Genomic DNA, 16,446 nt, shown 5'->3' on the forward strand with positions numbered 1-16,446 from the left:
TCACAGAAGCATCAAATTCATATGTGATGACGATTAACAGCAAAGGTTTCCCTTAATGATCACATAATCCCATTAGCATCACCATAGTTTGCTTAAACTGACATTCGATTTTGTCATTTGCCATGTTAGAATTGCAATTTTTAAAAGTTTATCAGAACTTTTTGAAATGTTTTTCAAAGTAATTTTCATAATTGTTGGGGTTGTTGGAAATTATAGTCCATGCGGCCGATTGAACTAAAACCGTTAACGGGTTGGAATTAATACTTTAAAAAGAAAAAAAATGTGCAATCAATCACCTCATGGATCATGATCAGCAAAGAGAGAAATCCCACTACCTTGGGAATGTTCACTCGATATAGACACGGCTGTTAATCCTTATTAATCTTCCAGGCTTCAAAGTTAGTACCATTGAGCAGGCTCTTCCTTTAAGAAATCTGCAGTGTGCCCTTTTTTTTTATTATGCAAAACCTCCTGCCTACTGATCTTGATTCTTGACACACATAGCTTCACGTACAGAAACACAATAACTTTTACTTTTGCCACTCAATTCAAGGCCTGCTGCAAGAAACCAACATGGATACTCCCAAAGCTCTGTGGCGTGTACGCCTAGGATCTGCGTTCCGGACTGTGCTAGCCTGCACAATAGTGGGTTGCACCACCCTCTACGGGCCAGAACCTGCCCGGCGTTTCTTAACATTTCCCGCCTTTTCCTATGTGACAACTATCTTAATTGTCTCAGATGCTACACTTGGTGATGCCCTGAGAGGTTGCTGGCATGTTTTATACGCAAGCATTCAAGTACTGCTCCCTTCTATGCTCAGCCTCTGGTTGATCGGACCAGCCAGGTTCAGCCATGGACTAGCTGCTATGGCTGTTGCACTTAGTTCTTTCACGATTGCGTTGCCTGATTCCACACATTTGATGGCTAAGAGGATTGCCTTCGGGCAGACTGTGATTGTTTATGTAGGTGCAGTCATTCAAGGAGCAGAAACTAGAGTCTTGATGCACCCAATTCATGTGGCGTCGAGCACAGCTCTTGGTGCCTTGGCTTCTGTTTTGGCAATGTTGTTTCCATACCCTCACTTAGCCTACATCGAGGCAAGTAGCTAATTAAGCTGATTCATGAATCATGAATGCTTTGCTTTGTTTTGCATGCTACATATCTTGGTTCATTAGATTTTGTTTTTCCGACAACTATAAGCTTGGCCCTGCATCCATCTTCATCAATATTAATGTTCTTGCCATAATCATAACCGAATATAGGGAAAAACAAAGCTCACTATTCAGGATCACCTTTCATGGTTCTTCTCAGCCTAGTGCAGCAAGAATACTTAACAAAGCGAACGAATAAATTAACAGTGCTGCCATGAAAATATGATATGAAAAAGCTCATGGACCTCAAACCCTCTCGGCCTCATGAGAGAAAAAGGAATTAAGAGAGAGAAGAAAAAAAAATTGATGAGAAATCATTTTGTGAGAGACAAACGAGTGTTAGTGTCAGTATTAGTGAGAGTACAGATTGCGTAATATTATTGAAGGAACAGGGCAAGTGGCACCCATTTGGCTTTGGAGATTTTCATTCCTTGGGGTCCATTCAGTATCCAAAATTCTCCTTTCATATTTATTGAGGGGTTGATAGGCCAATTTTGGTGATTTGATTGATTCCTTTTAATGGGTTTAGAGTGATTGGGGTGACTTGAATGATTTTGGGCCATACATGGAGAGTGAACAGGCCACTGTCATGATAATGATTCTGTTAATATCTTTTCTTTGTTAAAGGGTAAATCTAAAAGCTTGATATTTCATGAGGTGTGAGAATAATAAAAATTTTTTTTCCTTGTTTATTATCTTGTTTGGTGTTATTTTATTTTATAATTTTACAATACGTATCCCTTAAAACATGATCAATTAAAAATTAAAAACTTTAGTCTTACATTAAACTTTAATGATAGCAACAAACAATTTTACAATAAGAGTGACATTAATATAAAAATTTATTAAATATGTAATATAAAATTATGAAAGAGACAATAAACGAGATAAAAGATTTTACCCGCGTAAATATGGAAGTAAAAATAAAAGAATAAAGCTATGAAGCATTTGATTCAGAATAATGCTTATATCTGCATTCTTTCCATTCTAGTATTGTTTGATTACATATTGCTTCAATGGTATCATGCACTTTATGCTCCAAGTTGAACTGATAATTTAATTCTCAAACGTCTTCCACTCCATTTGATAATTTACTACCTTGGTTCACTCGATTTAGACCCGGCTGTAAATCCTTATTAATCTTCCAGGCTGTGAAACCAGTACCATTGAGCAGGCTTGTCCTTTAAGAAACCTGCACTGCAGTGTGCCTTTTTTTTTTCTTTTGCAAAGCCTCTTGCTATGATCTTGATTCTTGATACGCCTAGCTTCGTGTACAGAAACACAATAACTCTGCCAAACTGAAAACCAAAGTCATTTCTTTTGCCACCCAATTCAAGGCCCGCTGCTTGAAAATGAGTTGCGAATGAAAACCAAACTCCGCCAAACTGAAAACAACATGGGTACTCCCCAAGCTCTGTGGCGTGCACGCATAGGTTCTGCTTTCCGGACTGTGCTAGCCTGCATCATAGTGGGTTGCACCACCCTCTACGGGCCAGAACCTGTCCGGCGTTTCTTAACATTTCCCGCCTTCCTACGTGACAACTATCTTAATTGTCCCGGATACTACGCTTGGTGATGCCCTGAGAGGTTGCTGGCATGTTTTATTTGCCAGCATTCAAGTCATGCTCCCTTCTATGCTCAGCCTCTGGTTGATAGGACCAGCCAGGTTCAGCCGTGGACTAGCTGCTATGGCTGTTGCACTTAGTTCTTTCGCGATTGCGTTGCCTGATTCCACACATTTGATGGCGAAGAGGATTGCCTTTGGGCAGACTGTGATTGTTTATGTAGGTGCAGTCATTCAAGGAGCAGAAACTGGAGTCTTAATGCACCCAATTCATGTGGCGTCGAACTCAGCTCTTGGTGCCTTGGCTTCTGTTTTGGCAATGTTGTTTCCATACCCTCACCTACCCTACCTCGAGGCAAGTAGCTAATTAAGCTGATTCATGAATCATGAATACTTTGCTTTGTTTTGCATGCTACATATCTCGATCGGTTCATTAGATTTTGTTTTTCCGACAGCTAGACGCTTGGCCCTGCATCCATCTTCATCAATATTTATGTTCTTGCCATAAGCATAACCGAATATAAGGCAAAATAAAGCTCACTATTCAGGATCACATTTTATGGTTCTTCTCACCCTAGTGCAGCAAGAATACTTGACAGAGAGAACGAATAAATGAACAGTGCTACCGTGAAAAAATGAAATGACAAAGCTCATGGACGTCAAACCATCTCGGCCTTGGGGCCCTGCAGTACCCAAAATTTTCCTTTCACATATATTGAGGGGTTTTTTTTTTAAAGTTGTTCATTTCAAAGCAGAGGGAGCCAAAGGAACTCCTCTGGGAACAGTACATACTTGATTAAAGTCTGTTACTCACCAATTTGGGGGTAACAGACCTTAATCATCACATACCCCATTCGCCAAGGCCTGAAAACAAGTAGAACTCAAGCACACAAGCCTACCATACACCTCCCAGAACAAAACAACCAGCCCTACCTAAACCCTTCCAAACGTCAAACAAAAGTAAATCCCACCACCCTCACAACAAAAAGAGCAGGGTCGTAAACTGTACACAACCTTCCAAGTCCACACCTACCTAACAGCCAAACAAAACTATGGAGTAGCCATACTGTGCTAGCCTACCTCCTAAAAGCCCAGATCCTGCAGGTTTTTGCATCAAAAAAGAACCCCTGATTCATTAATATTCACAATCTGTGGTTGCCCTTCAAAAGAGAATCCATCGTCGTCATCTGTACATCACAGAGGTTAGAATCCATCACTCAGCCCCAAATCACAAAAGGCATAAACATTCACTGTCACCGTAGCCTCTTAAAGGTCAAAAGCAAGCAACTCCACTCACGAAACCTCTCGTTGAAACGCAAGACTAAAGGTACAGACCTTTCCAGGTATCCAAACACAAACAGAGAAACATCACCCTTCATGGCAACACACAAGACCACCGGACTCTACCACCAAACAGACATCCAATGACCCATACACCAGCATTAATCGTAGATATTCAACAAGACAACCTGACGTTGCACACCTCCCTTTGTCACACTATCAGCAATTTGATTAGTTTATATGTAGATGTGTTTGACATCCCATTTCTTTTCCTCCTTTTTTAGTCTTTCAATGTGCAGAATCCACTTCCTAAGCCTGCGGGGAGCTTCAGAAGGCTTGTTAGTCCATTTGACAGCATTTTTTGAATCATTTTCAATAATCAAGGAATATGTGGCAACCTATTTTGAACCTGCGAAAGTCAGGAACGCCTCCCTAATTGCTCTGACTTCTACTACACTAGCATCTTCCACCCCTATAGCTTTAGAAAAGACAATTTTGGTGTTTCCTTCCTCGTCTCTCATGATGCCCCCAATTCCTACCTTCCCAGGGCACCCTGGAGCTGCCCCATCCACATTGTATTTCATCTCTCCTTTGCGTGGTTTGCTCCACTCCTCAACGATTCTGGTTCTCATCCTTCTCTTAATTACCGTGCCTTCAGCTGGATATCTTTAAGTATCAAGTACCACACCATATTCGTGGGGCCACTTAGCTTGAGCCCATGTGGCGACTCTCTGCTTAAGAAGATAAAAAACCTGATCGACATTCCAGGTGACTCTTCTAAAGACCGTGTCGTTTCTGTACAACCACACAGACCACACAATAGCATAAAAGGCCATGCACCAGATTTTGAGCTCACTTTTCCCCACAGAACCAGCATTTCAAGTATTAAACGAGCTGAGTAAATCCTTTGGGACAACCCAAGCAACCCCCCACTCTTTACACCATCTCATCCACACATGCCAAACCTCAGAACAATGGAGGAACAGGTGTCTCACCGACTCCGGTTCACTCTGGCAGAGCCCACACACGACTCCCTCCTGGTTGATTAAGTTCCTTTTCAGAAGCTCCTGCTTGACAGCAAGCCTCTCGTGTAGTACCTGCCAACAAAAGATCTCAATACGATGAGGCACCAAGTTTTTCCAGATATTGAGGGGTTAATAGGCCAAATTTTGGTGATTTGATTGACTCTTTTTAATGGATTAAGAATGATTTGGTAATTTGATTGATTTTAGGTCATTTATGGGGAGTGAATAGCCCCGTATATGAGATGATGATTCCTTGTTAAAATTAAGAGAGTGTAAGCTAAGTAGATAAAAAGTTAAATTAATATAAGAAGTTTATTAGATAAGTAATGTAAAATTACGAAAAAAACATCAAATGAGACAGAAGATTTTTTCATGTAAATATTAAAAAGAAAAAAAAGAAATGATTCTGAATAATGCTTATATCTAAGTTCTTTCCATTCTAGTATTGTTTTATTGCATTTCGCTTTAATGGTATCATGAACTTTATGCTCAAAGTTGAACTAATAATTTAATATTCTCAAACGTCTCCCACTCCCTTTGATAACAGGCCTTATGGCATGTTGGCAAGTGGCGACAATAGGAATTTAGTCTGATATCTAACATGGGATTAGGCCCCAACTATTCTTGAATCTTATTAGTGATAATACTTGATGTTGCCTTTGGATATTCGATCTCCACTGGCCAGTAAATCAAACTCCAAATTAAGCCTGTCGATACCTGTGATCTAGTCATCATGGAGCCTTTCAGAACTGGGGTTTGGGTTTACGGGTTACAGCAAGTCTTTTGGTTCAATCAGGGTATCTAATTTAACTGATAAAGGCTTTTCAACGATTGTACAAAAGATGTTGGCTGTCTTCAGGAATGAGGATATCAAGATTTAGTGATTTAAAAGAAGGGAAAAAAGTGCATACAGTAGCTTGACTCGTGGCCAAGCTGGTTGCTAATATTATGCCTGTACAGGTCAGAAAGACATGCAGATCTTATGCAGAAAATGCTTCAAACAGGCTAAATCTCTTAGTGGAAGCTTTCTGTGCACGAGACAACGTTGCAGCACTTGATTTAATCGCAGAAGCAAGGTTATTTTCTAAAACAGGAGCCAAGCTTCTTCGAAGTATCAAAGGCAAACATGTAAGCTAATGTCTGAACTTTTGCTTAGAGTTTGAGTTTCCGTCTGCCGAGTAGGTCAATGAGGTGTTTTCTGTTAACAGGAAGGCATGCTTTGGGAGAAACCTCGGTTCAGATTCTTGAAACCTAAGCGCTCGGACCCTGGAGAGAAATTACAAGAGATGGAAATGCCAATTCGAGGGATGGAAGTGGCCTTATCTACTTGCATCTCCTTCCCCGTCAGAATGTTGGATGAAGAGCTCCAAGGTGTTCTACAAATTTCAAAGAAACAGATAGCTCTAAAACTTGAACAAGCCAAGTGTTCCGTGCCTTTCGATGCAGCAACAGCTCCGGAGACGAAAGGAGAATACACAGACAGGTCCTCCTGGACCCAGAAAGCCATTTCAACATCCCATGAAGATCTGTCACCCTTCTTCTTCTTGTACTGTATGGAACTCCTTCAGGATGATCCTGAGTGCATTGTAGAGAATGAGGACGGTAAAAGTAAAAAACAAGAATCAAGTCAGCCAAAGAAGCAAGGAAAAAGTAGAGTGGAACTGATCTGGTGCAGCCTGCTGAGTTTCAGCAGGCGGCTAAGCAGTGAAAGATTGGTTTTTGCAATCAAGTGCTCATTTTCTCTAGGTCTTGCTGTGCTGCTTGGTTTGATATATAACAAAGAGAACGGATACTGGTCAGGACTAACCATTGCAATAAGTTTTGCAACAGGGCGACAAGCAACATTTACAATGGCTAATGCACGAGCACAGGGGACGGCAATGGGATCAGTATATGGAATTCTATGTTGCTTTATTTTCCAAAAGCTCGCGGATTTAAGGTTCTTCCTTCTACTTCCTTGGATCATTTTCACCAGTTTTCTGAGGCATAGTCGCATGTACGGCCAAGCTGGTGGGATTTCAGCGGTTATAGGGGCATTACTGATCTTAGGAAGGAAAAATTATGGCACACCAAGCGAATTCGCAATTGCTAGAATCACAGAGGCTACCATTGGACTAATCTGTTTCATTACAGTGGAACTTCTCTTGCATCCAGCGAGATCTGCTACCCTAGCAAAAACAGAACTTTCAAGGACCATAGGAGCACTTCAGGATTGCTTTGAGGTAATAGGTCTTTATGACAGACAAAAGGAAATTTCGACGGAACAAAGAGAAAAGCTGCAGAAGCTGAAATATCATGTCAGTAAATTGGAGAATTTCATTGCAGAGGCTGAGTTGGAGCCTAATTTCTGGTTCCTGCCTTTTCATTGCAGTTGCTACAAAAAGCTTCTAAGCTCTCTATCCAAAATGGCAGATTTATTACCCTTTGCGATCCATCAAATTGAATTTCTCTCACAAGCATCCCAGAGGTTGGGAATTCATTGGGAGGAGATCCAAGAACAGATTAACAATGATCTAGAACATCTCAGGGACAAAATTGGCTCTTTAGTGAAATGCCTGGATGAAGTGTTACTAATCAAATCCCTAGAAGAGCTTGATAATGAGTTGCAAAAGGAAAATGCATCCCATGACCTCGAGTTGGGCAAATCAGCAAATGGAGATTTCTCTATCCGTTTGGGGCATGAAAGAAACAGCATCGCCGAGATTGTATGGCCTTCCCTTCAACATATGATGGAAGTTGCCAATGAGACCGAGGGTAATGAAGTTGAAGCGAAGCTTAAGAGCCAAGTGCTTCTCTGCCTGTGCAGCCTAGGGTTCTGCATTAATAATATGAACAGGGAAGCAATAGAAACAGAGGGAACAATTGGGGAACTACTGAAATGGGTGTATCCAGCAAGGCATGTAAATTTGCATGAACTGTTACCTAAGCTCAAATAACTAGGGAGTGGCTTTGCAGCAACCTAGCTACCCACAATCTTGTGTACAAAAAAAAGCACTTGATCCTCAATTAATATCACCATAATGCAAAAGCATTTTTTTTCTTTCTTTTCCCTCTGTTACTAGATAAGAGAGAGAGAGGGTTCTCATAATCTATTATGTATACATATCAAGCAGGATTCAGTGCAATTTACCAAATTCTTTAGGAATTATCTGTTTCCTTAAGGCTGTATTTGAAACAGCATGGACCAAATGATCAACAACCACCCTCCATTACAATGCCACCGCCACTTTCAGCTCCAAGACATTAGCTGCATTTCCAGCAAACTGCTGCCTCAAGTGCACTATATGTTTAAAGCAGTTGCCTAGGGAAGTCGGTGTCCATCAATTGCTGCTAAAGCACTTGAGAACACGTGCATGTAAAGCAAAAAACTGATATAAATATCATGCAAAACATAAGCATTAAGATGGCATTTATAAGAATAATTTGTTGAAGGTTTTTAACAACATTGATTTGTCTCCTTTTCTGAAACAACTCAGTCTAAAAAACTACCATCAAAATGTTCATTGCAGACACCTAAAAAAGAATTGTAAAAAATTTTCAATTGCCTTCATATTTTGGGTCAGCCATCACATAATGATATGCTATAACCAGAATGAAAATGAAGACTCCAAGGAAATTCGCAAAGAAGCCCAGGTCTTGATCGTCAATCATCTGGAAAAAAACATTTCAAGCAAAAATAACAGAACAAATCAGCTTCAGAACATAATTTGCTTCTTATTCATACGCATATCCGGCAGCCAAAAGAACAGAAAGTGACCCAAAACAGAAACAAAAGCACTCATGAATGATATCTGAGGGAATATAAATTCTAATTGACTCTGTACTCTTGTTCTCTGTATCCTTAACCTAATGTCATTTTATTCAAAAGTTCAAAACAGAAACCATACAGGCATATCAAAAACAGAAGACGGCCTAATTAGAACATCGAGCCCACTTTTCTTAATTAACAAACCTAATTAAACAAGAAATTACTCACATAAAAACAGTATTACTAAGTATTAACTTAATCAAATAGTGACTACTTACAACCATTCTACACACTCGAATTCAACACATTTTCATAATGTAGTGATGCCAGCATATTGATTATTCAGATCAAAGCTTAAAAATAGGAAAATTATGGAATAAACTACAAAGTAAATCTCTTAAGAAGCAATTACGGATCAGTTCATGGACCATTAGGGAAAAGATTAAATCTTTCTTGAACTACAAGATCATAGAACTAAAAAATAGTCAGTGATTATGATTATCAAATAACGGAAATTACAATCTTAATTGTCTCCAAAACGTAACCTAAAAATAGGACAGAAAAAAAATAAAAAAATCTAGAAAATTGGGAAATGGAAAAATTGCATTAAAATTATGAGAAAAGAGCATGAAATTTGTTGCTAAATAAGAAAAAAGATGTAAAATTTAGGGTTCTTACCATGACAGTTGGTGAGTAATGAGTAAGACGATCCCGAAGACTCCAAAGATGGTTAGAACTCGAAAGACTAGAACTACTAACACCCTAACAGCGTTTATACAGGAGTGTTCGAGAGCGGCCTCTAAAACGAGGCCGTTTTGTATGTTGCTCTGCAGATTTTTTTAATCACTAAAATAAAATTCCCGAAAAAAGAAAAGTTACTGTGGCTGCTGGGATTCGAGCCCAGGTCTCCACGGCCACAACGTGGAATTCTTACCACTAAACTACAGCCACAATTGGATAAAAAAGTGGTATAGAAATTCTGACAGACCTATATTTAGCAATTTCTTTAAAAAATTATCTGAATTATTCAAGAAAATACAAAAAAAAGTTCTTACGGTCTCTATTGCATCCAATCAAACTATTTTATTTTTATTTTTGACTAAATATATTCTTATAACTAAAAATTGATCAATTATCATTAGTTAAAATATCATTTATCATTTATGTTTTTGTAGCATTAATGTGGAGGGTAAAAATATTATGTAATTATGTCATTATATCATATCATAATATAATATAATATATTAATATAACACGTCATCATTTACTATTACATATTAATATTTTACGTCAATATCATTTAATATAAAATAATATTTTAATAAATAACAATGAATCATAAGATCTCAGTTACTCCAAAATTTAAACTCAATTGTCATTTTTACCTCTTTTCTAGTTATTCCTTAACAAACCAACTATTGCAATTAACCTCTGTTCTACTCCCTTGCGTGTTGGAAAAGGAATCTCAACTTTTTCTTCTTTATGTTTTTGTTCATTAGTTTGGTGTTTTCCTAAATAGCTAATTTTCTGTTATTAATGGTTTATTTAAATCAACAAACAAAATGAAGATTTCTACACAATTGTACTAAGAGCCTATTTGGTCTGATTTTTTTTTAGCTTAAAAGCTATTATGAAGCTCTTATGAAAAATAATAGTTTTTAAAATTAAGCTAAAATTATTTGGTAAATTTTTTTTAATAAGTTTTTTTTATAAATTATAATTTTAGTTAAAATTATCATAAAGAGTATTTTTTTAAAAAGATAATATTGTAATTATTTTAACATATGAGAATATTTTAAAATAAAAATAAAAATTCTCTTACATTAAAAAAAGAAGAAGAAAAAGCTCCTCATATGAGTTTTTCCTAAAATTCTTTTTTTTTAATTTTATTATTTAAAAAAAATTACTTTTTTTAAGAGCTTTCACAATTTTATGTTTGGCTTGACTTTTGTTTTTAAGAGGTAGATAAACTGGAAAAATCCAGGTCAAACAAGCACTCATGCGTGTAGTTTGTATAACTTAAGCCAAATGTCAGTTTATGCACAACTTCCGGTTGGAGTCACTAGCCAGATGGAAGGACTGACTTTGACTTCCATTTTAGGGGTTGGGTGGATAGCTAATTAAGCTTCTTAGCTTGGCTCAACTTGTTTTGCTTAGGCTCAGCCCGTTGTTGAATCATGGTCAGGCTTCTAATTTAAACATGAGCTAGTATCCGGATCACTCTCTGGGGTTGCTGATTGCCCCTTAGTAGCTTTTGGTCGTCTGCATACTCTGCAAATATCTCCAATCCAAATCGAGAAACTGCAGCATCAAAGAACATACAGACTGATGCCATGGAAGTTAGTTCACATTATAACAAGGAACACACTTCAAAAACATTACTGAAAAATCAAAATCCACTGCAATCATCAAGTTGCCACACTCTATTAAACCCCTCGACTACCTATGTAGGGGTAATAACTAATAACAGAATGCAGAATCATCAACAAAGCAGTAGAAACAGACACAGTTCCAATAAAAATACAGAATCCCATGTGTCTCTTGGCTGGAAATATGATAGCAATAAGAAAGCAGACAAACCTGTGCTTCCCTTCCTTTGATTCCCTTTTCTGCATGTTCTAAATTAGCATATATCACAAACCCAAAGCCTTGCGTGTATTTAGTTATGCGATCTGCAACCACATTAGCTAAACCATAAGCAAATTTAAAACAGGCCATCTCCCTTCAGTCTAAGACCTTAGTACCATGATGTTAAACCTTAAAACTAATCCAGACAATTGGAATAACAGAATTTTTTATAAATTTTATTACTTTCTATTACCGAAGGAAGTTTGATTCTTTCTAATAAAACCATTTCAAGTCCATTTAGAGGAAGACAAGAAACTAATTACCATGAATAACATGATCAAATTTAGCAAACGCTTCACGAAGTTCTTGGTTTCTGGTTCTGTTGCTAAGCCGTGAAAAACCATCAAGAATGATCATTGCAAAGATCATTTTTGATGAACTATATTAGAATTTTAACTAGAACAAGAAGAAGAAGGAGGGTCGTTTAAGGTGGGGCTTGTTCAGCAACAAGAGATGCGGCAGAGGCAGTGGCAGCAGAGGACTGATCAAATAAGACGAATTTGTTGGAAAAAAAAATGGCCTCAAAATTCCACTTTTCATAGCCATTTTCTCCTCCCTATAAGGCCCTGATCAAAAAGATTGGTGCTTCAATGTCCAAAAAGATAAAAATGAAAAACCCCTAAACCCTGGAGAGGTCTGAAACAGATAAAAACGACATCGCTCAATAGCCCATGGGGATGGGCGATGGTTGCCTTTCTAACTTACCGTGTAGTAAAAGTATTTAAGTTGTAATTTGGTTTGTTGGCTTCAGTGCTTCATTTCCCGCCCCCTGACAATCCCCAGAGTTTATAATTTAATCCTTAAATATCAGATTAAAGTGAAATACTTTTCGTTTTGAAACCTGGAAAAACAAAAACCCAATCAGCTCCCGTTTAGCGCCCATGGCTCCCAAAACTCGCAGCCAAAAAGACTACAATGGCGCCCAAAACGACAGCAAGGATGGCGGTTCATCTTACTTCCAGAAAACAGTAAACTTTCTTCTTTTTGTTTCCTGAAACAAAAACTCTCTCTCTCTTTCTCTCTCTTTCAAACGCACTCTTTTCTGAGTTTTAATTTCCGTTTATTTTTTATTTAAAAAAAAATAAGGTTTCTTTGCACGATTGGTGGTTGGTGAAAGCTGACAAAGATTTTGAAGGGAAGAGATTAGCTGTTGCAGGGTCCACATCAAGAGAGTAAGCTCTCTCCTTCTGCCTTCAGGGTTTCTGAACTTGTAATGGGAGGGCTTTTCGTTTTATGTTTTTAAGTTGGGTGAAACAGGTTAGAAGCCGTTCGGTTGTTTACCTCAGCACCGATTGTGAAAAGATACGATGTTTTTACTCTGGAGACAGCTGATGGGATTTGTGTTTGCATCAAAGGTTTCATCAATAGACATCGTACCGAAGAAAATGGGTTTTCTTCTGAGGTATCAAAGGTTTTCCTTTCTTTCTCTGTTTTAAGTAAATGGGAGAATTTGGAATCTTTTATGTTATCATTTACAGTTCTTGACGGAACAAAAATGATGGTGCTTGCAAATAATTGCTATTGCCAAATGATTAATTTCATAGTGTTCCCTGATATAGGATTTAAGGTTATAGAAATTTGTCTTTTAATCTGAACAGGTCTTCACTCATTTCTCCTTTGGCTTTCCTCCTTACTGGGAAGAATATGCTAAAAAGTGTTTGGGGGAAAATGGTACCACTGACATTGAATTAGAAGTTGTCCGCAATCCTAGCAAGCCAGCGAGAGATTCAGGTTTATATACGTGCATCCTTGATCTGGTTGCGTAAGACTTAGATTGTAGTTTCATACCCATCATTTTTAAAAGAATTCCAGTAATATTGGCTTATTTCTCTTTGTATATCTGTCTATTGGAATGGTAGATCCTAGCTTAATTTTGACTCCAATTGAGCATGTGGAGGTTGCTAGTCAAGATAAGCATGTTCAAATGAGCTGTTTTCAGACTGCATCAAAAGGTTCTGATGTGCTCAACCCTGCTGTTAACTTGTCAAGTAAGGTTGAAAAGAGATCAAACCTCAACATTGGAGTTGCAATTGATTGTTCACATAATTTATCTGAGCAAATTGCTGCTGCTGTTGATGCCTCAAATGCTTCCAATACACAGGACCCTGCAGCTAAGTTGTTAACATCTGTTGAAGAGAGAATAAATCATTCTCCATCGAACATAGAAACTGATAATGTAAATGTCAGGAAAAAGAAAAATAGAGCAAACATCAGCCCCTATATTTCTGGAAATAGAAGAACCAGAAGTCAGATTATAAAAGGCAGTCCAAATGAGAGCTCTGGGGTTGGATGTTCTATGACTCCAAAGGAAAGAGCTTCAGCGACAGAGCTTCAAGATGAGCAAAAACTAAGTAGGAGAATAACACGCAGCTTTCCCTCTATGTTAAGCCATGTCAATGAAAGATGCTCATCCGGGAAGGAGACTCGGAGAAAACTTGATTTTGAAAAAGTTGTAAGCTTTCTTGTTCTTTGTTTCTAGTTTAAGTGTTCCCCATGACTTATTGGCAGTAATATCATATTTCATACTTGCCTGGCTGTACTTGAGATGTAACCATTTCACTCTGCTCCTTGGATATGGCATATGATAATCTGTTAATCACTTACAAAAACAGCCTGACACATCCTGCTTGCTTGATATTATCTCTGATGAAGACTGACCAGGTTGTATTCACATTTTGACGTGAATTCTGCCCCCTGGATAATGGTTTTTTGCCCCATTTTACTTTGTTATTCTGTTGTTATTTTCCTCCACTATATTTGTGTATGAGTGTTTTCCATTCCTTGAATTTTTTTACTGTGTCTATTTCTACTTAGGCAAGTCCTGTATCCCGAGAAAGAAAAGGGAAGCAATCTGTTATCTCTCCTGAGTCTCTGAGTCTCAAATGTTCAAGATCAGGTGAGTTTACCATCTAATTTTTAAAAATTATCTTACCCATTGGTCCAAAACAGTCTTCGTGCTTCTTTTCAAACCCCCCCCCCCCCCCCTCCGATGCTGTTCCTTTATAATTTGTAATTAAATATCCTTTTGAATTTAGATTTGTGTTGTCACTTGTCAACTAAATACTTTTTTTTTTTGAAAATCAGTCAACTAAATACTGATCAGCTAAAGAATCCATTTTCAGTGAATTTTGCTCACAACTTGAAAATGCACTTTACTAATCTTATTGTAATCATTTTTAGGACCTAAGCAAATGACACCAGTAATAATCTTTCTTCTCTGCTTTAATGGTAGAATTATTGTCATTTGAACTTAATTTTACCAAATAATATTCTTAAAGTGAAGGTTCCTCTGATGGGGAAAAATATAACTGACATTATTCTATGGGGCCTGAATATCATTGCATAAATTATCATTTTCACTAGATATGTGCTCACTGAACTCTTTAACTTATTTCTATATGATGCAGGTAGACTCCTCTTACCTCGATTGGAATTTTGGCGCAACCAAATTGCGGTTTATGATCAGGTTTGTAGTTTCATTTTGGCTTATATGTTGCTTGTCTTGAATTTTAATCCCCCACGTCCAGTTTGAGAAATTACTCTCTCCTTTCCACACCAGTCTCTCTCGTTGGTCATATTTTAAGGAAGACTAACTTTTGTGTCTCTACCTCAAATATTTAGACTCGTAAAATCACAGGAATTAGGGAAGAGGCGGATGTCGTGAAACCATCAGGTTTGTATTTTAAAACATGATTAGTTTTCCATGGCTTCTAGAAGAAAATAAATTCTTATAGGTTGGTTTATCTGTACTGTTTCAAATAATGTTAACTTATATCGAAAAGTTCATTCAAGTTTGGTCATAGTTAAGTAACTTTAGTTATATCCAATCCCTATTCCCTTCCATTTGGAAATGGCAGCATTGATCAACACAGGTATTAAGTTTGTTTCCTATAAAGTTCCATCCCTGCCATTTGCAGTTAGCAGTGGTCTCGTTTCTCTAACATTTGGCTCAGAAAACAGTTTTTTTTTAAAGAATATATGTTTCTTGCCACTTATAGCAGTACACTTTCAGTATATTGCATCTTATTTTGGTACATTCAGGTAGTTATACTGGGTTATTTGAATGGATATGCATGCTGCTGATTATTCTGGTTTCCACTTTGTAATTAGGGAGTAGATCTGAGCCTCAGAAAAGGCAAAAGCGTCTGTCAAGAGTTTCATAAAGAGATTTGGCCTTTACAGTGGAATTACAAAGCTTAAGAAGGTAGGCGATAATGGCATGTTAGGTGCTAAAAATTGTGACTCGTGCATACCTGGTTTCTATACCCCTCTCCTGCCTTTAGAAGTAAAGGCAGATATTGTTAGTTGTGGCAGGTTTTATGAATTAATACAATAAGGCTACACTTTCCATGTTCGTAACTAGCCATCAATAATATGACAGAATGCTGCATATAGTATATGAATAATATAATTACCTTGTTTATCATTGCAAAATGGTGAACTATTTTGTGGGATGCAGGTGGAACTTGCAACAAGGAGTGCCGGTAATAGATCATCATTTTTGGTCCCATATCTCCATGGTTATCTGCTCAGCAGTGGGTAGCTTAAATGGTTTGGTTTTTCCCTTGGTCACCACATATCTATCATTTCTGGTTAAGCTGTGCTGTAGTGACCATGTTACTTTAGCTGGTCTCCGAAATGGGATCATTACACAGCCGGCCGTCACTTGTAAAGTTTGTTCTCTCATCCCTTATTCCAAATCTTCTCAGACAATCAGCAGTATATCCTTGTTAACTCGTTCATATGCTGTAAACATGAATTTGACTAGTGATTGTAAATGATTGGTATGGTAAATAGGAATCAGGCAATTGTTTTTGCAGATAGTACTGTTTATTACGTGGGAAATAGGTTGGAATCCCCACCCGCTTTTTTATTACCACTATTTGTCTTTGTTAAATGGGCAAAAAGCCATTTAAAAAGGCTAGAGCTCGGGCACAACGCAGGTCTAAAGGTACTTCCCCTTGGATTTAATATGAATCATTGAAACAAAATCTTGTTCCAGCAATGACCTATTTGAGACGCTGCTTAACATAACATTCTTGAAGGAG

General features: G+C 37.8%; 3 protein-coding genes and 1 non-coding gene across 6 annotated transcripts; 2 read left to right on the forward strand and 2 right to left on the reverse strand.

Moving 5' to 3' along the window:
- Positions 327 to 8,312, forward strand: LOC18597785. Its single transcript, XM_018120511.1, has 3 exons — positions 327 to 1,098; positions 5,983 to 6,150; positions 6,231 to 8,312. Exons 1-3 carry the CDS (start codon positions 574 to 576, stop codon positions 7,956 to 7,958), a joined length of 2,421 nt encoding a protein of 806 aa, XP_017976000.1. The 5' UTR covers positions 327 to 573; the 3' UTR covers positions 7,959 to 8,312.
- On the reverse strand, positions 8,403 to 9,531 carry LOC108661847 (dolichyl-diphosphooligosaccharide--protein glycosyltransferase subunit 4A). Its single transcript, XM_018120510.1, has 2 exons — positions 9,449 to 9,531; positions 8,403 to 8,673 (listed from the first exon to the last, which is right to left on the reverse strand). Exons 1-2 carry the CDS (start codon positions 9,449 to 9,451, stop codon positions 8,560 to 8,562), a joined length of 117 nt encoding a protein of 38 aa, XP_017975999.1. The 5' UTR covers positions 9,452 to 9,531; the 3' UTR covers positions 8,403 to 8,559.
- TRNAH-GUG lies at positions 9,650 to 9,721 on the reverse strand. Its single transcript has one exon. It is a non-coding gene; the product is annotated as a tRNA-His (tRNA).
- LOC18597787 lies at positions 12,173 to 16,217 on the forward strand. 3 transcript variants are annotated; one of them, XM_018121959.1, is made up of 10 exons: positions 12,173 to 12,366; positions 12,485 to 12,570; positions 12,656 to 12,809; positions 12,997 to 13,129; positions 13,258 to 13,850; positions 14,213 to 14,294; positions 14,806 to 14,864; positions 15,020 to 15,071; positions 15,509 to 15,602; positions 15,858 to 16,217. In XM_018121959.1, exons 1-9 carry the CDS (start codon positions 12,280 to 12,282, stop codon positions 15,559 to 15,561), a joined length of 1,299 nt encoding a protein of 432 aa, XP_017977448.1. In that variant the 5' UTR covers positions 12,173 to 12,279; the 3' UTR covers positions 15,562 to 15,602; positions 15,858 to 16,217. The 3 variants fall into 3 exon arrangements, with proteins under 3 accessions (XP_017977448.1, XP_017977449.1, XP_007027063.2); XM_007027001.2 differs by having other exon boundaries at positions 12,174 to 12,366; positions 12,656 to 12,800; XM_018121960.1 differs by lacking the exon at positions 15,020 to 15,071.

Source organism: Theobroma cacao, chromosome 5 (genome assembly GCF_000208745.1).
Source record: "Theobroma cacao cultivar B97-61/B2 chromosome 5, Criollo_cocoa_genome_V2, whole genome shotgun sequence".
NCBI classification, from domain to species: Eukaryota; Viridiplantae; Streptophyta; class Magnoliopsida; order Malvales; family Malvaceae; genus Theobroma; species Theobroma cacao.

Excerpts from the sequence above, each read along its gene's own strand:
- LOC18597785 (XM_018120511.1), top strand. The coding sequence starts at position 574 with ATGGATACTCCCAAAGCTCTGTGGCGTGTACGCCTAGGATCTGCGTTC. Across the intron at positions 1,099-5,982 it reads CTCACTTAGCCTACATCGAG|GTCAGAAAGACATGCAGATC; the intron begins GCAAGTAGCTAA and ends ATGCCTGTACAG. Across the intron at positions 6,151-6,230 it reads GAAGTATCAAAGGCAAACAT|GAAGGCATGCTTTGGGAGAA; the intron begins GTAAGCTAATGT and ends TTCTGTTAACAG.
- LOC18597787 (XM_018121959.1), top strand. The coding sequence starts at position 12,280 with ATGGCTCCCAAAACTCGCAGCCAAAAAGACTACAATGGCGCCCAAAAC. Across the intron at positions 12,571-12,655 it reads GCAGGGTCCACATCAAGAGA|GTTAGAAGCCGTTCGGTTGT; the intron begins GTAAGCTCTCTC and ends TGGGTGAAACAG. Across the intron at positions 14,865-15,019 it reads AAATTGCGGTTTATGATCAG|ACTCGTAAAATCACAGGAAT; the intron begins GTTTGTAGTTTC and ends TCAAATATTTAG.